The sequence below is a fragment of the Megalobrama amblycephala genome, linkage group LG11, assembly GCF_018812025.1.
Source record: "Megalobrama amblycephala isolate DHTTF-2021 linkage group LG11, ASM1881202v1, whole genome shotgun sequence".
In the NCBI taxonomy this organism is placed as follows: Eukaryota; Metazoa; Chordata; class Actinopteri; order Cypriniformes; family Xenocyprididae; genus Megalobrama; species Megalobrama amblycephala.
This window is the reverse complement of record NC_063054.1, coordinates 34,112,648-34,137,168: the sequence shown is the minus strand read 5'-3', so window position 1 is coordinate 34,137,168 and position 24,521 is coordinate 34,112,648. Positions and strand designations below refer to the sequence as shown.

At 37.3% G+C, this 24,521-nt stretch overlaps 3 protein-coding genes across 5 annotated transcripts in view; 2 read left to right on the top strand and 1 right to left on the bottom strand.

Annotated features, from left to right (window-relative positions):
- The window catches only part of atad2b (ATPase family AAA domain containing 2B), a 94,567-nt gene extending 84,551 nt beyond the window's left edge, over positions 1–10,016 (bottom strand). The window contains exons 1-12 of one of the 2 annotated variants that reach the window (XM_048207639.1): positions 9,683–10,016; positions 7,171–7,328; positions 6,731–6,762; positions 5,476–5,623; positions 4,017–4,113; positions 3,635–3,761; positions 3,175–3,330; positions 1,457–1,532; positions 1,230–1,331; positions 993–1,104; positions 764–879; positions 445–619 (exon numbers count right to left, since the gene is read on the bottom strand). In XM_048207639.1, coding sequence (XP_048063596.1) covers positions 445–619; positions 764–879; positions 993–1,104; positions 1,230–1,331; positions 1,457–1,532; positions 3,175–3,330; positions 3,635–3,761; positions 4,017–4,113; positions 5,476–5,623; positions 6,731–6,762; positions 7,171–7,328; positions 9,683–9,838 — 1,455 coding nt within the window. In that variant the 5' untranslated portion in view covers positions 9,839–10,016. The remainder of the gene's footprint in view (positions 1–444; positions 620–763; positions 880–992; positions 1,105–1,229; positions 1,332–1,456; positions 1,533–3,174; positions 3,331–3,634; positions 3,762–4,016; positions 4,114–5,475; positions 5,624–6,730; positions 6,763–7,170; positions 7,329–9,682) is intronic. The other variant, XM_048207640.1, reaches the window with a different exon arrangement.
- Positions 10,017–13,305: 3,289 nt separating this feature from the next.
- Positions 13,306–18,719, top strand: ubxn2a (UBX domain protein 2A). 2 transcript variants are annotated; one of them, XM_048207638.1, is made up of 7 exons: positions 13,306–13,626; positions 14,599–14,664; positions 14,786–14,922; positions 15,137–15,246; positions 16,333–16,470; positions 16,783–16,944; positions 17,938–18,719. In XM_048207638.1, the coding sequence occupies exons 2-7, from the start codon at positions 14,655–14,657 to the stop codon at positions 18,119–18,121; spliced, it is 741 nt and encodes a 246-aa protein (XP_048063595.1). In that variant the 5' UTR covers positions 13,306–13,626; positions 14,599–14,654; the 3' UTR covers positions 18,122–18,719. The 2 variants fall into 2 exon arrangements, with proteins under 2 accessions (XP_048063595.1, XP_048063594.1); XM_048207637.1 differs by having other exon boundaries at positions 13,324–13,626; positions 14,793–14,922.
- A 3,537-nt stretch (positions 18,720–22,256) lies between these two features.
- The window catches only part of mfsd2b (major facilitator superfamily domain containing 2B), a 31,178-nt gene continuing 28,913 nt past the window's right edge, over positions 22,257–24,521 (top strand). The window contains exons 1-2 of the mRNA XM_048207634.1: positions 22,257–22,391; positions 22,919–23,078. Of these exons, the coding sequence (XP_048063591.1) occupies positions 22,926–23,078 (153 nt within the window). The 5' untranslated portion in view covers positions 22,257–22,391; positions 22,919–22,925. The remainder of the gene's footprint in view (positions 22,392–22,918; positions 23,079–24,521) is intronic.

Here is a 24,521-nt window from a genome sequence, read left to right as displayed (position 1 = left end):
TCCTAAAATTGTTAAATAAATAAATAAATAAATATACACATAAAAATATATAATCTATATAATTACTTGTTCAGTCTGATGTCACGCGTCACCATTTCATTTTTTATGAATCGTTATAATATTGGTGTCTCTGTTAGCCCAGAGGCTGTAATGTACACCATAAGTTTATAAAAGCTTACCTTAATGTGTAATATGAATAAATAATGCTCATAAACGGCTGTTGAGATTGTATTCTCTCTTGAAACAAGTGGATGTTTGGACTCAGAAATGGTATTTCTTACATAACAACTTAAGCGGATTTGAGCAATAGTAATTTTCTTTTATGCAAGACAAACGGCCAGGAATGTGCCATATCTGTTCATCAACAAATATCACCTCACAGAGAGCATAAACTAGCTCAAGGTCATACTGGGATCAGGGTCGTGATGTTGTCTACTAGATCACCTGGTCAAAAAGTAGGCGGAGCTGTCGCTCAGACTCTCCCACCCATTTGCTGAGGCAGTCTGCACCCTTGCGCATGAAAAAAGACACCTTCCTGTCACCCTGACTGCATTCATTAGCCAAAGCCCTCGCCACAAGCGTCTTCCCAGTTCCTGGAGGCCCATAGAACAGACATCCTCTGCAAGGAGGGGGAAAAATTGTTGTAAACATGTTAGTTTCAACCTCAGACAGAACATCAACAGACGTTTAAGTGTCTGATGCATACTTACATAAAAAAAATGGAAAGCACTTGTGAAAAAATCATATAAGCAAAAAACCACACCTTGGAGGCTGGATCTTAAACTTCTCAAACACTTCTGGATATAGTAGAGGAAAGACGACCATTTCTTTCAAAGACTGGATGTGATGGGTGAGACCTCCAACACTGTCAAACTTCACCTGCATTGAAAGAGACAAGAACATATGCTAGCCCACAAAGCATCTTTTTCCTCAATGCAAATCAATGAAGCATCAAGGAGCTGATAATGAAGTATAAAAACACCAAGACCCACAGAAGTGTCCAGATTCATGGGATCCACATCCGCTAAACTGGCACCCACTTTTACTCTGTCTCGAAGAACACCGCTGGCCAAATCCTCTGCCCGCAGGTTCATGGGTAGACACCTGTCAGACAATATAGGCAAAAACAAAGTAACGTCAAACCTTAGTAAAAGTTCACACACTTCAGCTCTGTAATAAGCCACGAAATTGAGTGAATAAACAGTCATGCAGTTTGATAACAATGTCACCTGTTACGAGCTCGGCTCATGCTTTTGCTTTTCCGCCTCTCAAAACGCTCTTCATCTGATGATGATGTTGATTCACTGCTGTGAATGGCATGTTTCTTTACTCTGGTGATCAAAACATAGAAGACGAAAAATGACAAACAACCCTAAACAACCCAAAAATCATTAAAGAAATGAGACCAAAGGACAGAAACATCTGAACCGAACTGCTGCAAATAACCATTATTCACCTAATATGGCTTCTTCTTGCAGGAGATCGGTGTGTGTCGAACAGAGAGCCCTTGCTTTGCTTCCTGTTCACTGGCTCTGAGAAAACACAAATAAAAAGAAAAAGAAAACAGTAAAGTTGACCGAGTGGATCTCCGAGCTGGTGTGAGTGAGTGGAGGCGGGGCTAATTTCCATATTCATGGTTCCGCATATACTAAAAGAAGCAAGGGTGTAGAGTTACATTTAAAGGGCATATTGCTTGCAGGTTGAACATTTTTTTCGAGATGAATATATAACCTTTTATGAAAATATCATATGAAAAGGTACTGCAGGATTTAAAAATGTTTTGCAGGACATAAGGGCACAAATTTAGTAGATAAAGTGACGGTCTCTGTAAAAAACGCTTTTTTTTTCCCAGAGTCGCGTCATTTTACGCCACGAGAGGGAGTCGTTTGCCGAGTTTGCTATCTTTCGTGCCGGGGTGTGTTTTGTGCAGGTGAAGAGAAGGAACTTCACTTCTGCATCTGCTTCGAAAAACGCATTCACTTTAGACCGGAGGATTATCATCCTGGCGATATGATGAAGTTCAATATTGTAATACTACTGTAAATGATGATATTAAATGAACTTACACATGCAACGCTTCTTCACCATTTTTACGTGAATCAATTTCAACACTGATCGATACAAATTTACAAATGAATTCACAAAAGCATACAGTCTCACAAAACAGTTTTGAATTATGTGCTGGTAATGTAACTCCAATTTTATTAATGCCATGTATGTACATTCAAGTTCGCACAACTACATAATCATGGCGTCATATACATTCTCACACTATCAGTGAATGGGCACGGAATAAACTCATAACATAGAATTAATGAATAAAGGATAGAAACAACATTCAACAACACAATACTGGCTGTGGTTCGGCCGCTGGCGGGAGACACGGAGATGCAACTCGACAAAAATATGAACTGTGCACCGTAAGTCTTTTTTTTTTTTTTTTTTTTTTTAAATATACATTAGCTAACTACCAAATCAGTCGTGATGACAAACCGCTGTACCACGTAACATTAGTGTGGACGGATATTAGGCTAATGAGTGTAACATACGCCTGATCAATGTTTATTAGTTTCGGTTAGTAATCAATAACATTGATCCTAGATGACCAATACTAGCTTTCCTATTGATACATGACAATAATCTGTACAATATTGTGATCTGAACACATATCATTAGCTAACGTGTATATATCTACGAGCTAACACCGGTCTCTGCCCTGTTCTCCACTGGTTCTCCTCACATAACTCAATTTGTCTCTTTTGACTGTCGTTCGGTCTAATCCTGGCCTGTCCCTGCTCTCTTGGACGCATAACAGGCTAATTGTATGGCTGTAGTCTGTCATATGAGTATGAATAAACATTTACAATTTCCTCAGCATCCGAAACGTCATTGCGATCCATTGTATTCCTATTGTTTATATTGACCGCACTCCCTCCCGTTACGTCACTTCTGATTTGGCATTTTTCAGTATTTTTCTATACATTGAATCACTGAAGCTCTAACCTGCAATATGCACTTTAAGCTATTGTTTCACAGGAAAAAACATTTAAACGTCACTTTGGTGATTAAAGATGAGTTAGAGGATAAAATTATTGACTACAGGGGAACTTGTGAGATGTAAAGAGTGAGCATAGAGAGTTCCGTTGCTCGTGTGAATGTGTCCGAAGCGAGTACCTATTGGGGGAGCTTCATATCGCTGCACAGTTTTACGCTGCCTGAGGTTATAAGGTCTATCGTTCTCCTCTCCAACCTCTTCTGCCTCGTCTCCTTCATCGTCTTCATCATCATCAGCCTCCACATCTTCATCCTCCTCTCCCTCCTCGTGAGACTCTTAAAAATGAGAAAGAGGATTGTTCCGACCCGTCAAACAGAAAAACTTATACTTAAAAAATGTCAAATATCGGCAGATATATCCGTCAACCACTAACCTACACCAGACATAACTCGCATGGAGCGACACGTCATAGCTAAAATATTATAATAACAAAGCTGTCTCCACTGCAAGTGCTTTTTGCAGCAGTTTTCAAAGCATTAGTCTTTACTTAGTGCCAGATTTTTTTATTAAATATTCCACAGTATAAACATTATAGCTTATTCTCTACCACTATTATTCTCCACATGAGTCTACATATACCTTCAGTTCCTTCCTCCTCTTCGGGGTCCTTTGATTTGCTCATGACTTTGTGATGCGACTGCATTCCATATGTGTTCCTCCGCAAAGACTTCCTCCTCTTCACACGGGAGTACATGTCCATGTTTTCCTGAAGCAAAAAAATAAATAAATAACATCTAAATGTGAACTGTGGAGAAGAATCAATGGAGCAATGGAGTTTGCAGTATGCGAGTTTTGACTCATCAGTGGGTTCACAGCCCACACTAAAGAGAGGAGGTCAATACTTCAGAGTAATGCAGGATTTTAATAATCTCAATGTGAGCAATCGTTTGCTTAATGAGATGAAAAAAGGCGGCCAAATTGTTCTGCTGTTTAATCAGTGTTAAAGAATAGAAGGAGTCACCAGTTCAGTGTCCGTCCACATGCGGAGGCGCTCCACTTCCCGATTCTGCCGTATGCTGCTGATGTTGTCCATCTCTTGAAGAACTGCTTCTGCCGTACTAAAAACAGTCACAAGATTCACATACATTCAATATAATAACTTTTTTTGTTTTTAATTTTTAATCTAATAAAACAATAGTTCTCAAACTGTGATACGCAAACAATCAGACATTTAAAAATACTAAAAATCAGTAATCAGCAGTGAGTTCTTAAAGAGGTTTACTAAGCTTTAGTATGCAATAACATCATTCAGAATGAGAAAAGCAGCTCAGATCATTCATGTGCAACACCAGCAGGTCTCCTCTCTTCAATACACTTGCACCATCTGTCTTTGACTAGCAGCAACATGTTAGCTCACACTAAAATCCTGGCTAGGACACAGCCTAGTAAATCCATTGGTAAAATTGCATTTCAACGTTAACTTGTCACTTGACGTTTGCATAAATTTGAGCATTTTTGAACCTTTCGACGCTCTCAACATTTTATCCGATCTACTGTCAATCCCACAATCCACAGCTTGAGTGTGTTGCTTGGCTCGCTTAGGAATGAATTGAAAATGGCACTCCATGCCAGTGTAAACATGCCGTATGCGTTCATCAATGACAAAGCACAAATGTGTGTTCAATCACAGGTTTTGACAATGTGAAATACTACCATACTTGGCGGATTAATGTAATTTGTAAAAAAAAATTAACAAAGACTTGCAGGTTTATTGAAGCAAAGTCTACAAGTACAGCCGGAACCTGCTTAAGTACCCCTGGGATACATGTGGCCTTGGCCGGGAATCACCAAATCACCAATTATATCACAAACGATTATTTGCATGAATGCAAGCTGAACAACTGCCGTCACCATAAATAGCGAGCCAACTTCTAGATCTGCTCATGAACTCTGTATATTGTCTTGTTTTAGTTCTTGTTGAGTTTAAAGTGAATGTTTCTGCAAGAGTAAACTTTGTTGGCATCATCAGATGTCTTACTAATTATACACTAGCTACTCAAAACCATGAGGGAATTATACCGTATGCACACAAAGTCCAAACAGAACATGATTTCAATACTGTGAGCTCCTAGTGGGGTGAAATGCTAGTTGGTTTGTAGTCATTAAGTGGAAAAGGTCCATCCAGCGTTATTTGATGCTTAATCACTTCAGAGACAGACAACCTCAGACAACCAGGAGATAAATTATTTGCTGACTGGTTTGGCCAACACTGAAGAGGTGTCTAGACGAGTAAATGTAGTTAATCATGTGTTCATGTACACATCTGACTGTCGCCAGTAGGAAAGGAATCAAAGTTTCTGAACAAGCTATTACATAAGTTCACTGTCAATAAATGGTCTTTTTGGACTGGAGATCAAGTTTTCAGTTTGTGAAAATTCTTCTTGCATGAATTAACTATGTATACAAGCATCAGATTTTACCTGTTGACAAGTTGGTCGAAAAGTAAACTCTGATTGAGGTGTTCGAATTGGGACTTCCTGACGCGACGGCTTCTCTTGAGCTCAACATGACCGTTCATGCGACCATGGTCCCCATCTGATGTAGAATCACCCCTCAGACTCATTCGACCTGTGGGTTAAAAAAAAAAGGAGTTACTAAAGTCATCGCCTGATGAACATCAAACGTATCCTCATGCGTTTCATGATCAAAAGTCTCTGACATCAAACCTTATGTAACTCATCAAAAGGCGCCCTATTTGTTCTGAATAAATAGTAAATAGATAGAATACCAAATTAAGTTGTCTTTCATGACTTATTGAGCTTGAATGGTCAAACACACACAAAATTATGTCAAAATGTCAGTTATGTCTTAAAGGGTTAGTACACCTAAAAATGAAGAGTCCGTCATTATTTACTCACCCTAATGTTGTTCCAAACCCGTAAGACTTTCGTTCATCTTGGGAACACAAAGTAATATCTTTTTGATGAAATCTGAGTGCTTTCTGTCCCTCCATAGACAGCTACACAACTGAAATTTTGACGCTTCAAAAAGTTCAAAAAGAGATCGTCAAACTAATCCATATGTATTGAGTGGTTGTTCAAATTTTCTGAAGAGACTCAGTCACTTTATATGATGAACAGATTGAACTTAGGCTTTTATTCAGATATAAACATTCATCAACTCACACATCAGTTGTCATAAACGGAAGCTCAAGCATGTTTGCTTGAGAACCAATGAGGTTCATTCTCGTGTGTTACACAGCACGCTTGAGCTTCCGCAAGAACCAATGAGATTCATTATCATGTTACGCAGCACGTCGAGTCTCTTCAGAAAATTTGGACTAAACCACTCAATTCATATGGAGTAGTTTTACAATCTCTTTATGAACTTTTTGAAGCGTCGAATTGTCAGTTGTGTAGCTGTTTATGAAGAGACAGAAAGCTCTCAGATTTCATCAAAAAGATCTTCATTTGCGTTCCGAAGATGAACGAAAGTCTTACGGGTTTGGAACGACATGAGGGTGAGTAATTATTAATTACAGAATGACAGAATTTATGACAGATTAATGACAGAATTTTCATTTTTGGGTGAACTAACCCTTTATGTGAACATAAAACGCTGGGAAAGAAATTGGATGCGCGTCAATATATTGTCATTTTGGGCGAACTCTTCCTTGTAAGGTCTCAATAAAGAATGATTCAGTAAATGAAAATGAATAAACTATTATACACTTACTGTGTCCATTCTGCAAGGCACCAGTGGACAACCTGGCAAACAAGGTGAAATGCATGAGAAAATAGCTTATAACAAATAGTATAAAAAGACAGAAAAGTCATTGATTTAGTACATAAATAACAGAAACACTTGAGTAAAAGCAATTCTTGTCTAAAAACATTTTTGCACAACATATTGAAAATTATTTTTGAATTTGCTGCATGTTATGTTGCTCACTTGCCATGTAGACTGTGTAAAAGCCAATATACACTGCAAGCGAGCAACACAAAACTAAAATGCTGCCATTATGATCAACTAAGCGCAGACATGGAGTAAATAACAGATTTTTTTTTTGTACAGTGTAGACAGCTTCTTTGATTATAATGGGATGGAATCATCAAAATACCATAAAAAAAAATAAGTATTAATCGTGCAACTCTACATCGACTGTCCGACCTCACCTAGTACAGTGTTTGGACATGGTCCATGAGCCTCTCTGGCCTTTACTCTGGGGACTTGGAGAAGTATCAGTAGAACTTGGTGGCGTCTGTCTGCGTGTCCGCTTGGGCGGCGGGGACAAACGTGGGCTACTGCTGTTAACATCACTGCTTGGCTCTTTCTGTAACAGGCAGAGGTGTGTAGGATATTAAAAAGCTTGCACACACACTGAGAGGAATATGATGATGGCAAGTCCACTCTAAAACATGATCTGACACTCGACGCAATATCACAGCTGAGGCCACGAGTCGCATGAAATAACATTCGGATTCACGTGGCGCAGACTTCATCATCCTCTACTGATCCGGTGAGCTACGAACTCATGTCATCTCCCAAATTCTTTCTCCTGTCCTCCCAGATCTTATTCTAACCTCCCTGCTGACTAAATAACTCTGTGATTCATACATAGCTTTAGCCACCGTTTACACCACCCAATAACAAGATGAGAAAATAAAGAATCAGGTGTTAAAACAGCCAAATCATGAAATCATGCTAGGGTTCCAATACTTTATAACCAACTAATTTCCATGACCTTTCCAGTCATTTGCACAAAACTGGATAAGAATTTTTTGACAGCATTAAAATTCAGAATGAATCACTAATGAATCATTCAGAACAATTCGGGAATTGGTTTGATGATTCATTTAAAAGAACAGACTCACTATAGTTTGTGAACAAGTTTTAGTCACAAGAGCAAAATTTAGCCTGATATATATTTTTTTCATTATAGAATTTACATTACTTTAAAGATTATATAATAACAACAATAATAGTAAGTATTAATTTCTATATTTTTCCCACACCTGGAAAATCACAATTTTAAACTGACCTGATATTTCGATTTTTAGTGGCCATAGAAGGATAGTTTTTAAGAAATCTTGTTTGATATCTAAATAAGAATTTGTAGAGATTATAAAATACTAAAATAAATTTTAGAACTTGCATAACTCGCATAACTAGAAAAACATTCATTGTAGACATTTAAAAATGTCAAGTTATTAAAATTATTGATTCTAGGTTTCCACTGACTGTGGGAAACCTACATTAAATCAATCTGTAACTGGAAGGTTTGCAAAGTTAATAAATTAAATAGTGATATAATGCACTCAAACTTCATAACAACTAAAACAAAAGATATTGAGTTAAAGCACAGACCAAATTCAATGCCAGAAGACCAGCCTCTTATGCCAGAAACTTGTGGCAGTGTATCTGATACTCAGTTTTTTCAATAATAATTATAAAAAAAAACTCAAACGATTATTGACAACTATCACATAACTTGAGATAATTAAACTGAACACCCTTACAAAAAGTACTGTGGTTGTACTGATTATGTCAGATGCTAACAGTATGGAACTTTACTACTTTGACATATACAATACAGTACCATGATACATGTCCAAAAACATTGTTGTTCCACAATAACACGATAACTACGATATGAATGCGAGATTATCGTTCAAAACAGTCCTCCTAATCTACACAACATCAACAAAAACCACATGTGCCAACATCCGATAACACACAGAAGCAGAAGTTTCACATAAATACTCTCAAGTTCAAAGTTTACTTTCCAAAAAATCACGAACAATGTCTGTTTTGAGCCACAAGGGGTCTGCCTCAGCTGAGCTTTTCCCTTCCCCCAACACTAGCTTGTTTTATTGTTGAAGACACACGGAGGACGAGACGTTTTTTAAACGACTAAAGGTGTCAAACGCGCATTTGTTTTGACTGTTAATCGGTGCGTCGGAGCGCGTGACAGTATGGCGCGCGCCGGTGCCTCTCGAGCGCAACAAACACACACAGCAACAAAATAACGCTCGATTCGTGTCAGCGAATCGGTTCGATTGAACTGTTGTTTTCGATGATCCGATTCACTTAATTAACCACTCAAAACGCTCCTAGTTCTTTTTGGTGAAATGTTTTTAAACTACTTCTGTTCTCAATACATTTGTAATATTCTTATATTGCGTTTCATAGTGGTGTTATTACTCCAATTCTTGTTTTTTGACACATACATAGGTGTATACAGGCACTTTCCTACCTCCTCGAAAAAAATTAAATATTAAGTTATAAGTGGTTGTCAGTTTTACTGCCAAAGTTCTCATAGTGAAGCACTATACAAACACAACGAATCGATTCGCTAGGATCATTCAAAAGAGTCGGTTCAACAGAACGATTCACTTGCGATTCGGACACCAATATAACAAAGACAACTTGGGGGCACTGAGTGCATTAAACCAGCCAGCCGGCTTTAGTAAAGTCCAGCTAGAATGTGTGACAAAACACATAAAACTAAGCGACAAGCCACGATTAAGCGCTGTCGTGTCATTAAACTGCAATTTCTGCATCGCCAAGTGTCACTCAAGGCGCTGTTTGGGAACAAAAGATGTGGACATCCATTCATTCAGCCATTTATATATACATCCATCCATCCATTCATCTCCAAAAGGCCAGAGTGAGCAGCTCGCTAACCGGCTGGCGAAGAGAATAGGCTGCCGGTGTCTCTCTCTTCCTTACACGGCTGTTGTGCTCGTCCAAGTTTGGGTTGTTCCTCTGAGACGACCTCGTCCGGCCCGAGATGAAGGGACTGACGGGCTTGTGCTCCGAGCTCTTTCTGGTGTTCACCATGATTGCTGTCTGTCCCCGCTGATAGACAGGTCCTGTCCTGTAGCTCTTGTCAGTTGCTTTCGTTCTGACTGTGTCTCAGCTAGTAGAGTGCCGAGGCGCCATTTCTCTTTCTCTCTCTCTCCCTCTGCTGTCAGCCAGCCGAAACTCTCCGGCGAGCCACTTCCGTTACAGAGAGAAACGAGAGCGCGCGCGCTTGTATGAAGTTGGCGCCAGAGAAATTTTGAAAAATGGATTTGTATACGAGAGGTGCGCAAAAGTTACAAAATGCGTTAACTGTCTTTCTAGTGTCTTTCTATCAACAAAAATGTGATAATATATTTTTGGACGTGGGCTACCGTGTTCAAAATGTTGAACATGTACCATAATACTAGTACTATGGTATTTTTAAGTACCCTGGACAGTACCGTGCGTGGTGTAAATCAAAGCATCATATTACCATCGAATAGTTTCACTGTGTCATGATAATGCCACGGTACTTTTTGTTAAGTTTATATTTAACTGTTGTTGCCAAAAAATTAATATGATGTATGAATAGGATATTGTTAAATTACAATTAATTGTAATAATTATTACACATTTTTTAACCTGAAAGTGTGACTTCCATGAATGGAAATTAAAAGGTCTTGGAAATTCTTAAAGGGTTAGTTCACCCAAAAATGAAAATAATGTCATTACTCACCCTCATGCTGTTCCACATCTGTAAGACCTTTGTTCATCTTCAGAACACAAATTAAGATATTTTTGTTGAAATCCGATGGCTCAGTGAGGCCTGCATAGCCAGCAATGACATTTCCTCTTTCAAGATCGCTCAAGATCCATTAATGTACTAAAAACATATTTAAATCAGTTCATGTGAGTACAGTCGTTCAATATTAATATTATAAAGTGACGAGAATATTTTTGGTGCGCCAAAAAAAAACAAAATAACGAATTATTTAGTGATGGCCGATTTCAAAACACTGCTTCAGGAGTGTTATGATTCTTCTGTGTCGAATCATGATTCGGATCACGTGTCTAACCGTCAAACTGCTGAAATCACGTGACATTGGCGCTCCGAACCGCTGATTCAACACGCTGATTCATTATGCTCCGAAGCTTCCTGAAGCAGTGTTTTGAAATCGGCCATCACTATATAAGTCGTTATTTTGGTTTTTTTTGGCACACCAAAAATATTCTTGTCGCCTTATAATATTAATATGAACCACTGTACTACTCACATGAACTGATTTAAATATGTTTTTAGTACCTTTATGGATCTTTGGAGAGTAAATGTCATTGCTCCCTATGCAGGCCTCACGGAACCATCGGATTTCAACAAAAATATCTCAATTTGCGTTCCGAAGATTAACGAAGGTCTTACGGGTGTGGAATGGCATGAGGGTGAGTAATAAATGACAGAATTTTTGGGTGAACTAACCCTTTAAAGTCAATATGATTTTTTTTTCTAGTCTAATTTTTCTATTTTTTATACATTTTCCATCCTATTCATCTTTGTTCTTATCAAGTGCTGACAGGCAGAAAGAAATCTGCAACGCAGTAGCTCACCTCACAGCAAGAATGTCCCCATTTCGAGCCCTAACTGAGCCAGGAGTCTTTTCTGTGTGGAGTTTGCATGTTCTCCCTGTGTCAGTGTGGTTTCCTCCGGGTACTCCAGTTTCCTCCACAGTCCAAAGACATTCAGGTTAGGTGAATTAGAGAGTGAAAATTGTCTCTGTGTGTGATTGTGTGGTCTGTGAGAGCCCTGTGATGGACTGGCCATCTGTCAAGTGTGCTTTCCCCTGTCTCTGGCCTAAGTAACAGGGAAAAGATCCAGCCCTATTACCCTAGAAGGTTTTATAAGGATCGATAAATGGCAACATTTTCAATGCCTAAATGAATCTACAGTGGTACAGTGGTCACATGGTACAAGTAGGAGCTCTCAGAAAATTCTCAGGTTACAAGTATGCCTAATTATGAGTTCTATGAGTGTGAACGCTTTTTCCAACCTGGATTCTCATAATTACGGTAATTACGACAGAGTGAATGCACCTTGATTATCTTTGCCTGAAAAAAAAAAAGTTATTAACACTTCATTACAGACTCAGGGTCCAAATAAAAAACAAGACAATACATAAAATAAACATCTTACATATTAAAAAAAAAAAAAAAAAAAAAGATTAAAGGTGCAATATGTAAGATTTTCTGTCCGCTAGAGGTCGCTAGAAGCTTTTTCAAAACAAATGCGTAGCTTAATGACGCCAAGTTTGAGCGTGGAATCTTGGGACATGTGGTCTTCATGAAAAGAACTGGGATAGGACTCAGGAAGAAATCATGTTCATGGATGTGATTATTAACGTTACTGTAGTATGAAGCAGAGCAGGACCGAGTGTTGTGGGAGCTGAACGAGGCCGCTGGAGCATTTGCACAACACACGCCGCAAGCAGCGGAACTTTTATTATGCCACAGTCGCCGACGCCGCTTCCGCTATTCCAGTCATGAGTATGAGGTAATGCAGCTCTGTTTATCATATTAGATACATTTGAGCATGTTGAAAATGATGTTATAACGTTATTATAATGTTATGAGACACTTGTTGCACACTGCAGTAAACTAGATCGATTTTAGAATATCATATTAAATGCTGGATGGCTTGTGTTGATAAATGGCATGCAATTAATTTTAAAACGTATTGTATGATGGAGAAAATGCTGTATTACTGTTACTAAAAATAAAGCTGCATCTGATTATGCTATGTTAGCTACTTGACAAAATAGCGTTTTTCTCTGAGGCATGGTAAATCAAGAAAATTAGATTTAAACAATAAGACTAAACGTGTTGAGCTATATAACAATAATTAGTTTTCTGTCTATAAATATATCAAAACAGTTGTTCCCTTGTCTATTAAAACATGTAAATATTAAAGCATCTTTGGCGTTTCCATGGTTTGTACCGAGGCGAACAGGCGACTGGCGACTCCTCACACGTCCCACCAAAGCCTTGGTTAAAATTGCAATTTTCTCACGATTTACAAATAGTTGCAAACATTTGACATATTGTAAGTACACAAGTGAACAAAATATATAACACTGGCCTAGTGGTTTTTAGATATTTTACTGCAAAATTCTTACATATTGCACCTTTCGTGTTACTCAGATACAACAGTGTCTCAACAACTTGGATTGGTAGCATAGCACTGACCCTTATATTCGATAAGGTCACAATAATTTCATTTTCAGAATCATTATTTCAACAATAATGATTATTGCCAAAAAGGTTTCCTGGACACTCACCTGTCTTCCATTGGTCGAGCAAACTCATAGCCCCGCCCCAAATTCACACCATTGGTAGAGAGCCTCAAATTTATAAGCTGGCCGCTCACATTCTTTTCTGTTTACAAAGCCAATTAGCTCAGTATGATTTCCCAGGAGGGTATTATTTAAGATAGTAGGGTCAGGTTATGTGGGGTATTAAAAATAGCTTCAAGCAGCTTTGTTGAGGGTATTTTGTCTCTGTACTGCTGACTGCCTTCACCATCTGCTACCATCTACACCCAATACAAACACACAGATGCCAGCGTTTATTCAGCTACGTTCAATGAACCACCTCATTTTATTCATATCAGGACGTAAACACCATTTCAAGACCATTTTGGCCCTGCTATGTCATAGTGACGTGTGCACAAACGTGAAGTCCAGAGACGGCGACGTCATAGGAATGGTGGACTGCTGTAGCGTAGGAGCGGCATGACAACTGTGAGAAACTTACGAGCCGAAGAGACAGTTTTACGACACCATTGAAGCATTACACCGGTAACCATCTACAGTTCATAATCGGAATGATTAATCTGCGATTCAGAAATGATGTGTTATGGGTTATAGCGCTTGTTTACCGTCATAACGGATCGCAGTGCGCTTGCGTGGTCTCTACACTGTCCTTACGTAATTTTGGCGCACCGCTTTCATTTATTATGCTGTGTTTGACCTGTTTGTTACAGTGAATATGAATACGAAGCTTAAAGCATGCACGTGGGTGCCTTTACAGACCAAAAACTGGCCTTTACAAACCTTAAAACATGTAATTAAAGAAACTGAGGGTATTAGTAGACACAATGATATCGTCATGTAGTTTTATTGTCAGTGCATCATGACGTCATCATTAAGTATTAAGCAGCTGATCGCATGTCAACAGTTGATCAGTGTAATATTGATAAATTGTCTTTGTACCCTTCAAATGCATCAGATGGTATTTTCATGGCACATGTCCAAAAATTCATTATACCTTTGATATTTTTTGTAAGTGCATGTTTTTGGACATATATTATGGTAATGCCACACATGAAAATGCCATAGTACATGAATTTAATAATCTTTCAGTACAATAGTATGTCAAAGTGCCTGTATTAGTACATATTCATTTTTGTAATGGTTTTAATAATTTCTTTCTTTTTTATAATATTTATTTTTGTGACACATTTTTTTTTATTTTTATAATATATATTTTAATTTAAATAATTATTCCATTCAATATCAAAGAACTATACAGTAATTACAATTGATAAGTGTAAAATTGGTCATTTCTGGACAGTTGAAAGTAATTTTGCCTAGATTTACTGGACTGGTATGAAAGCAGATTAATGTTTTGAGAATTTTAGATCTCAATGCACCTGTCAATTTCATGTAGAAATGCCCCATGAATTATTCAGGTAGCATTGATTTAGTGGTTACATTGGCTTGCACCATCCCTTATAACTTATATATGCTCGCATATGATTGTGTTGCAAGATGGACAACAGAAGACGTCATGATGAAAGATATTGATTCAAGAGAAAGGGTTCAAGATGACACATGGTAAGTCCGCTGTGCACTGCTCTGTGTGCATTATCCGCCTTGAAACGTTATCATTACACCATTAATGAATGTTCATAATTGGGGTAATCTAAAATGAATCATGCTTTGATGTCTTCATGAGCTCTTAGGTTTAAAGGGGCACAAAATGATGAAGAGGAGGATGAGGAGGAGCCGAGCCCTATTAGATCCAGTTTCTCCGTCGAGGACCTGCTCGATGAGGTGGAGAAGATCAGCAGTGTCGCCAGTAGCGGCAAAAAGGTCAGACAGATCATATGAGACGTCTTGTGTGCAGTCGCATTCAGAACATCCAGGTCGTTACCTAAAATAAAAAAGTTGTTGTGGGTTAGTACATCAAGTTAATGTCAGCTTAAATATGTAATTTCGGAACCACTAGCATCATCAAATAAATATGCTAAATTATTGAATTTTTTTAAAAGTATTCTTAAGGGTGTTTTATTGCCGACATTCACAGGTGGAGATTGTAGTGAGACTGTGGAAAAATGGCTTCACTGTAAATGATGAAGATTTACGCAGTTACACCGTAGAGGAAAACCAAGAGTTCTTGGAGGCCATTAAAAGAGGGTGAGTATTGATTTTGTCACTAGCTATGTTTTCATCCACCTATTTTTATGCAAATTTTGGGATATTGCATTAAAAAATGCTGGATGAAAAAGTCAAGATGTGCATAAAGTCTAAAAATGCACATAAAAAACACTGAGATGGATCATTTTTGTCTGATAATAAGACATGCACATAAACAGTGTTGGGGAAAGTTATTTTTAAACGTAATGCGTTACAATATTGCGTTATCCCCTAAAAAGTAACTAATTGCGTAACTAATTGCATTACATTACTTTTGTGTTACATTTTCTCACCTGGGCTTGCTTGTTTGTTTTTTAATAACAACAAAAAAGCTCTAATTTTGGCAAAAGTTAAGGCCCTTTCACACCAAAAGTGAAATAAATCAGCCTCAGGCTGAAGGAAATGCATATTTACGCCTGTACAATAGAGGGCGCAGCATTCCATTCTGGAATACAGAAGAATGGGATACAGGAGAAGGAAAATCAACACACTCTTATTTCTAAATCTAATATAAAGTAATTTTTGCTTATTAGTAATTGATTTGGGTCATTAAAAGTCAGCTGCAAAGACATTGGTTAATAAAGTGAGATTAAATACATAAAGTATATTGGTATAATTTAATATACTTAATTATTACTTACTCTATTCCTCTCAACATGAGGACAGGAGAGCTGTCAGTCAATAAATGTGAAATTGAAATAACTTAATTATTTGAAAAAGTAACTCGGATATTTTATTAAAAATTGAAAAAAAAAAATGTGTTACTTTACTAGTTACTTGAAAAAGTAATCTGATTACCTAACTCACGTTACTTGTAATGTGTTACCCTCAACACTGCGTATAAACTACGATGGAAGCGAATAAATCCCTCAAAGCACAACAAAACACTCACCTGATTTTGGAAGTGATTGGATAACTGGACTAACCAGAGGACCAATTTAATTACACAGCATCTCAGAAAATGGTTTTAAATCTGTTTTAAAATAGCCATTGTATTATCATGTTTTGTGCATTTTCCATCAAATGATGATGTACTGACAGAATAAAATTGAAATCTATTTAATTGTATTAATCCTCTATATAAAGTGAGCTGCCTCTGGAGCTAGAAGGAAGAGCCGAAGATGAAGAACTAGAAGTCAACATGGAGGACATGAAAGATGAAGTTTACGTCCCAAAGAAAAAGGCCTTCCACCCGTTTACAGGCCGAGGTTACAGACTGGGAAGGTAGTAGATCATCTCTTGGTTACAGTATTTTAAATTGCCAAAAGTTTTATTAGTTCTAACAGTTGATGTTAGTAAACACCATTATTTGAGCGTTAAAAATGAAAAATTTGAGCATGTTTTTAGTAATTCCCACACACATCCACTAGGTGTCCTCACAACACTTTCACTCTGTGATGGTTAGACTTTGTAAATGTGTTGAGGATTATCCAGATGTTAGTGTTAGATAGTTGACCCTCTAATCACATATTAAATCACATGGCACCACAATAATTGCAGTGCATCTGTTTAAAGCCTGTGCAATCTCCTCTGTAGTGTGGCTCCGCGTGTGGTGGCAAGGTCTCGGTCGATACACGAGGACTGTTCTGGTCCTCCTCTCCCGGCAGTGGAGCTGAATGAGGATCTTCCCATGACCTCCCTCCAGATTTGGCTGGCAGACGGTCAGCGGCTTGTGCAGAGGTTTAATCTGAGCCATCGGTGAGTATCATATGGTTGTAGAAGGTGAATTTCACAAAAACACATAGGCTATATATACATATAAATCTATTTTGCTTAAAGGTTTATGTAATTTCTGCAGCAGTAATGTTACAACATTAAGTACATTTAATTTAAAAAAAATTCTGAACTCTCTCCCTGTGAAGCCATTGGTCAGTTTTAAGAACCATTATTTTTTGCATGATGTACTTTTAATTAAATGAAGCGCATTAGATTCTTGTTACTATATTTAAATTTTTTTAAAAAAAAATTAATAATTAAGTAGTAATATATATATATATATATATATATATATATATATATATATATATATATATATATATTATTATTATTATTATTATTATTATTATATAAAAATTCTGCAATCGTCATAAAATAAGTTTTATTTTAATCAAAATGTAATTTCATATTTCTCTCATATTTTGTGAGAGTCAAGAAGAAAACCATAAAAATATTTGTATTAAATTCTAGAAGTATTGTGTATCTTGGTGTGTATCTTGCACCGCCAAGCGTCAACTTAGTTATAAAAACCTATAAAATAACTAAATATAAATTTATGATAAATAGATATAATTTGATAAATAAATAAATCTAACTGAAAATGCATAATTAATATAGTGTAATTTGCTTTTACTGAACACAGCTAAGGTTTCAGGCTTTAGACATGATCATGTTTGAATGTTTATTATCAAAATCCACCTCGGGCATGTTGTGATGCTCTAACTTTGAAATCCTACCCTTAAAAGCTCTTACATAATTCCCATTCATCATTTATGTAATATAATCTCGCAAGGTAAAATGGAAGAATCGTAAGCTGCAACTTTGCAGCAGATCAAATGAGATTACGCTGGATTGAACACGTGCGTCACAACATGTAAGGATTTCATGCCTCTGACTTGAACATGATTGCTAAGATGTGGCTGCAAAGCTCCCTGAGAAGATGCATTCATGTTGGCCTTTATGTAATTGCTCCAGGATCAGTGATGTGCAGCATTTTGTGGAGCAGGCTCAGACAACGGACGCTCAGTTCATCCTGACTACATCCCTGCCATTCCGAGAGCTGAGAGATGAGAGTCAGAGTTTGGAAGAAGCTGACTTAGCGAATGCTGTCATCGTTCAGAGGCCTCTCAACACACAAGCTCCTTTCGGTCACTCCTGACTGTTTTTGTTTGCACCAGAGACTCTGATCTTTTGGTCCCACCCATGTTTGGGGAACATTTCATAAATCCATCTCTCTTAAAACCATAAAAGCCTATGTTTTTGTCTGATTTTGAATATAAGGGTCCTTTGGACATCACTATGGCTGTATGAATGGCCACTCAACACAAATAGCTTTAAAGGAATGGTTCACCCAAAAATGAAAAAATCTGACTGGAAATGGTTGTTGAGTGGGTGATTAATAAATGATAAGTGATGACAAAGTTTCCTTATTTAGGTGAATTATTCGTTTAACTCTTATATTTTGTTTTGTTTTTTTCATTTCCCATCATGTTCTTTCATAACTGGAAGTGTTGGCCTTTTCTGATGCAATGCAGTATACACAAGCCAAGTCTTTAACCTTCACAATTATACATGTTTACACATGGATCAATGAAGAAGTCAGATCATGGATGCTTAATGGAGTTGTGTTCGATCATCTGTGCTGGTATGTCTTATAATGTACTGTTAAGTTATAAATGTCAAATGTTTTATGCACTTTGCCTAAGACAGAGGCTCTGTTAGAAAGACCTCTGCTTGCAATAAACCTACTGATGATATGCTGGTTCCTTTTCTCATTTCAAATGGGTTCTAATGTGTTTTAAATCCACACAGAGCTGATAAGTACACATTTAGGAGACTTTCTGATCCATATACAGCTTTTTGTGTGAATGCACTTTTGGTCATTATTCTACTTTTAAATATTTTAAAAGTGCATTTGAGCTCATCTCATGAGGGTTTTTTTATAGATCATGCAGTTCAGTTGTCTGAAAGGGTTCGTTCACCCAAAAATGAAAATAATGCCATTTATTACTCACCCTCATATCGTTCCACACCCGTTCATCTTCGGAATGCAAATTAAGATATTTTTGTTGAAATCCGATGGCTCAGTGAGGCCTGCATTGCCAGTAATGACATTTCCTCTCTCAAGATCCATTAATGTACTAAAAACATATTTAAATCAGTTCATGTGAGTACAGTGGTTCAATATTAATATTATAAAGCGACAAGAATATTTTTGGTGCACCAAAAAAACAAAATAAAGACTTATATAGTGATGGCCGATTTCAAAACACTGCTTCAGGAAGCTTCGGGGCATAATGAATCGGCGTATCGAATCATGATTCGGAACGCGTGTCAAACTGCTGAAATCACGTGACTTTGGCGCTCCGAATCATGATTCGACACAAAAGATTCATAACACTCCGAAGCTTCCTGAAGCAGTGTTTTGAAATCGGCCATCACTATATAATTCGTTATTTTGTTTTGTTTATTGCGCACCAAAAATATTCTCGTCGCTTTATAATATTAATATTGAACCACTGTACTCACATGAACTGATTTAAATATGTTTTTAGTACATTAATGGATCTTGAGAGAGGAAATGTCATTGCTGGCTATGCTGGCCTCACTGAGCCATCGGATTTCAACAAAAATATCTTAATTTGTGTTCCAAAGATTAATGAAGATCTTACGGGTGTGGAACAGCATGAGGGTGAGTAATATATTCATTTTTGGGTGAACTAACCCTTTAAGCATTTTCTTGAGTAGTGTATGTTTATCCATCTTCATCACTAATCGATTTCTAGTCTCCACTGATGTTCCATACGAATCTCATTCCAACTGTCTTTTTAAACTTCCTGTTCATTTCCACATATTGTTTATTGCTGCACAAAATTTCGGGAATATAATGCCAACCATATGGATGGTTTCCTGGCCAGTGGGCTGAATGTCAGGAATTTCTGAAGTACATTAAGTTTGGTTTGACTATATTGACCAGGTCTTGAAACCATCAGGCATGATGAAAATTATAATTTACTAGAAAGTTTATATCTGGGATTTTGTGAGCAGTTCATGCATAATTAAATGTATATTTTCTCTTATTTTCATTGTCTATTCACCTCTCTGAGTGAGATTGACTGATGTGAAACTAAAGGATTTTCTACATTTGTTTTGTTTTGCTACTTAAAGGGATAGTTCACACAAAAATGAAAATTCTGTCATTTACTCAACCTCAAGTTGTTCCAAACCTGTATGAATTTCTTTCTTCTCATGAACACAAAAGAAGATATTTTGAAGAACGCGAGTAACCAAACAGTTGATGGACCCCATTGACCTCCATTGTATGCAAAATAATTGGTTACCGACATTCTTCAAAATATCTTCTTTCGTGTTCGGCAGAAGTAAGAAACTCATAAAGGTTTTGAACAACTTGAGGGTGAGTAAATGATGACAAAATTTTCATTTTTGGGTGAACTATCCCTTTAAGTGTGGTTTGTGCATAAAATATGTGGTGTATGCTTTTAAAATTCTACAATACCTGTTGGAATCACTGGGTGCATCTTTGCTGTTTTTAGGATTTACTAGACTATTTAAGTCATAAAGTGAGCAGGATATATCAAAATTTAGCGTATTGCTTCGGCAGACATTTGTTATGATACTGAGCGGTGCGGACGGTGCCTAAGTCCTCCCCAGCTCTACAGCGCCCCACAGTTTTCCAATGTAAATCTGTGGTGAAAAATGGAACTGCAGCACTCTAATTTAAAGAGGGCAGATTTCAGACTGCCCCGCTTATTTTCACGTTATCTTACGTAAACTTCACTTCAGATCAATCTGCTTCAGCTATCTGTATTTTAGAATGCATTAGGTCAGTAAGTATTTGGCATGTCTGTTCTTCCTATGTGGGTGGAGTAGCATATCAAATTAATGAAAGTATAAATCCATTAGTTTAAACGTGTTCAGTTGTGTTTGTTTTATGTTTGTTCTGAGATTAGACATTCCTCACTGGAATTCCTCCACAACCTATAGACCTAAAATGAAAATAATGTCATTAACTACTCACCCTCATGTCGTTCTACACCTGTAAGACTTTTGTTCATCTCCGGAACACAAATTAAGATATTTTTGATGAAATCCGATGGCTCAGTGAGGCCTCTATTGCCAGCAATGTCACCGAACCTCTCAAGATCAGAAAGGTACTAAAGACGTATTTAAAACAGTTCATGTGAGCACAGTGGTTCTACCTATTATAAAGCGACGAGAATACTTTTTGTGCAAAATAAAATAACATAAGTCATAAAATAAAAACAAAATAACAACTTGTCAACAATATGATGGACGATTTTAAAACACACCTTCAAAATACTTTACAAATCTTTTGTTTTGAATCAGTGGTTTGGAGTGCCAAAGTCACGTGATTTCAGTAAACGAGGCTTCAGGCTTGTTCGAGATGCATCGGTGTATGACATCAAAGTACCGCAAGAGCGATTCAAAAGCATAAGGAGTTGTATGCTCTCCAGTCGCTCTTGCGGTACTTTGATGTCATATGCCGATTGGTCTGCAAAGTGTCGATGCATCTCGAACAAGCTTTTCGTTTACGCGATCTGAACCGATTCGAAACAAAATATTTGTAAAGCTTCGAAGCAGTGTTTTGAAATCGGCCATCAGTAGATATTGTTGAAAAGTTGCTTTTTTTTTTCTTTTTTTTTTTTTGGTGCACAAAAAATAATCTCGATGCTTTATAATATTAAAGTAGAACCACTGTACTCACATGAACTGTTTTAAATATGTCTGTAGTAGCTTTCTGGATATTGAGAGGTTCGGTGACATTGCTGGCAATGGAGGCCTCACTGAGCCATATTGGATTTCATCAAAAATATCTTAATTTTAGGTTCCGAAGATGAACAAAGGTTTTACGGGTGTAGAACGACATGAGGGTGAGTAATAAATGACATTATTTTCAACTAACCCTTTAATAACAGCATTCTGAGGCAATAAACACTAAGGCAATTTTAAGATAGCATTCAATGCGTGTGTTGTGTGTAGCTACTCAAAGCCTGTCAATCAACATTAGAGCGCCACCCTCAGGCTGAATAACGCAAGGACACTAGACCTCTGCCAAAAGCGTGTCTGCATGTGTTCAGCGATTAGAATAGGCTATGAACCTTAAAAAAAAATGTTTAACATAAACTAGTAGAAGAATCTACGGTCAGGAGGCGCTACTGGTCACTTCATTTAACTTTAACCTGTAACCTGGAGATTATTAAGAGCGTTATGATGTCTTAACTAGATGTAGAATCCTGTGAGTTGCCTTTGGTGTCCTGTAGGGGGCGCGCATACTTGTTTGTGATTACTACTATTGAACGTGCTGCTGCAGAATGATTGTGTGTGATGGAATGAACCCGCAGTTCATCCACCGCTGCAGCAGATGCGCAGCTTACCGCATCACTCAGGTTAGACTATCTATCTATCTATCTATCTATCTATCTATCTATCTATCTATCTATCTATCTATCTATCTATCTATCTATCTATCTATCTATCTATCTATCTATCTATCTATCTATCTATCTAATGTCTGTCTGTCTGTCTGTACATTTTGTTAGTGTATGTGCACTCAATATTTATTTAGACAAATTAATACGTTACTTTATATCAAAAATGCATGGAAAACAAATCATTATTTACATTATGTTACTAAATACTAAGTGTTTCTGCTGGAAAAGTGGCCATTAGATGTTTTATGTTAATATTCATTATTTAATTAAATTCTTAGTTAACTCTTACTTTTGCATATGTGTTTATTTAGTGATTTTAGTGTCATTGTGACAGCATAGGAATGTAGGCTATCAGGTTCAGGTATGCAGCTTGTTTTGGTAGAGCGAGAACTCTGATTGGCTCATGTCTGTGAGTGACAGCTGGGAAGCATCTGTGCATGTGGCCTCTGTAGCTAACCCTGCCCATTCTCTTTCTGCTGCAGTATGTGAATGGATGCAGGCACAGCTGTAGAGAGTTCAGCTGCTGTCTCTGTACCCATCACACCAGGTGCCATGGCCAAGGGGGAGAAAGCCCGGGTCACGTCAGGGGATAAACTCATGATGAAGCACTCTGAACCTGCTTTCACCAAGGTACCACCACAGGTAAGACAATGTGATTTTTCTGTGTTAAACTGTAAGTTATGTGCAAACTGCAGTGTCTTTTGCTTACAGTATACATTTATATAAATTACTGTTCAAGTCGAAAATAATATAATATGACTGATTCAACCTGTCTACATTGAGTTGCGCAAATTATTTTTTGAGTGTCAGGTTTAGGTATAAATAACAGTCGTTGTACACTGTGGAGTTGATGAACACTCAGTAGGGGGGAACAGGTGCCAATATATACGTATTTTTGTTATGATACCGGTCTGAACATTTCTGCATCTGTACATTATGAAAGTATGTGGAATGGCATGTTTTAATGAGCACATGGAATGTTTGTGTGGATGCTTTACCATCACACATGCCCAAAGGCTGTTTAGGCGTAGCACTGATAGGCAGACAGTAAACCCACAAGTACATACTGCTGTAAAGACACAAACTGTATTTTAAGTTGTATATTACAAGATTACATTTGAGTTTAACCATTGCACCAGTCAAAAATCACTTCTGTAATCAGAACTGAATTCCTCTCGCATGCCACAGACTGCAGTGTATTATCAGCTGGGTTAGAAATAGATATAATGTGCATTGAAAGTAAATGAAAAGCTTTTCCTTGTCATTATCACAAGTTCTTTATACCCAGAGTCTTTTCAATAGCTTTTTGGAGAGATTTTGATTTGGTTGCTTGCAAGTTATTTGACAAGTAAATGCAGTCGGACAGCAAATATTGCCATTTTATTCTACTCAAAAGATAGCATAGTATTTGTGGACATTGTAGCTCCAAATCTGGAAGCAATATGACCTTCATCCGTGGAAAAAAAAATATATATGTCAAGGATGATCAGTCAAGTGAAATAAAGTCCTTGCTGTTCTTCTGCGCTGACCCTCTGGTCGAGGGGAAAATGGTAGTCGTGTGTCAATAATGTATGGAAAACACACTAATGGAGCTCTTGTTCTCACACACGCCGTCACAAAAAGGAAAGATGGAGACTCTCATAGTGGAAGGTTAAAGATTTGAAGTGAAAATGTTACAATGGTAATACCTTTATTATACTGTGTCTTAACCGCAGTATTGTTTGAAATAGCTTGTGAATATCATGTAGCGTGATTATGGTAATCATTTAGTACTATTGCATATGTTAAAGTACCATGGTATTACCTGATACAATCACTGCCTCAAGAAACCTGTATTATTACTTCTCAAACTTTTTTGGATTTTGGTATGAATCTATGTGATCACCATACATTGCAAAACATTTGGTGCAGAAACAAAAATTGCTGGTACATTTCACATACGATTACAAAGAAATTGCATGTAACACTTTGAATTAAACGTGACATTTTGAAGTACAATCTAGTATTTTCTAGTAAAACAGTAATCTTTTTTTATAAGTTCGAAAAATCATTTTTACAGTGTAGTGTGAATGTCTCAATAAAGAG

Excerpts from the sequence above, each read along its gene's own strand:
- ubxn2a (XM_048207637.1), top strand. The coding sequence starts at position 14,618 with ATGATGAAAGATATTGATTCAAGAGAAAGGGTTCAAGATGACACATG. Across the intron at positions 14,665-14,792 it reads AGGGTTCAAGATGACACATG|GTTTAAAGGGGCACAAAATG; the intron begins GTAAGTCCGCTG and ends ATGAGCTCTTAG. Across the intron at positions 14,923-15,136 it reads TCGCCAGTAGCGGCAAAAAG|GTGGAGATTGTAGTGAGACT; the intron begins GTCAGACAGATC and ends CGACATTCACAG.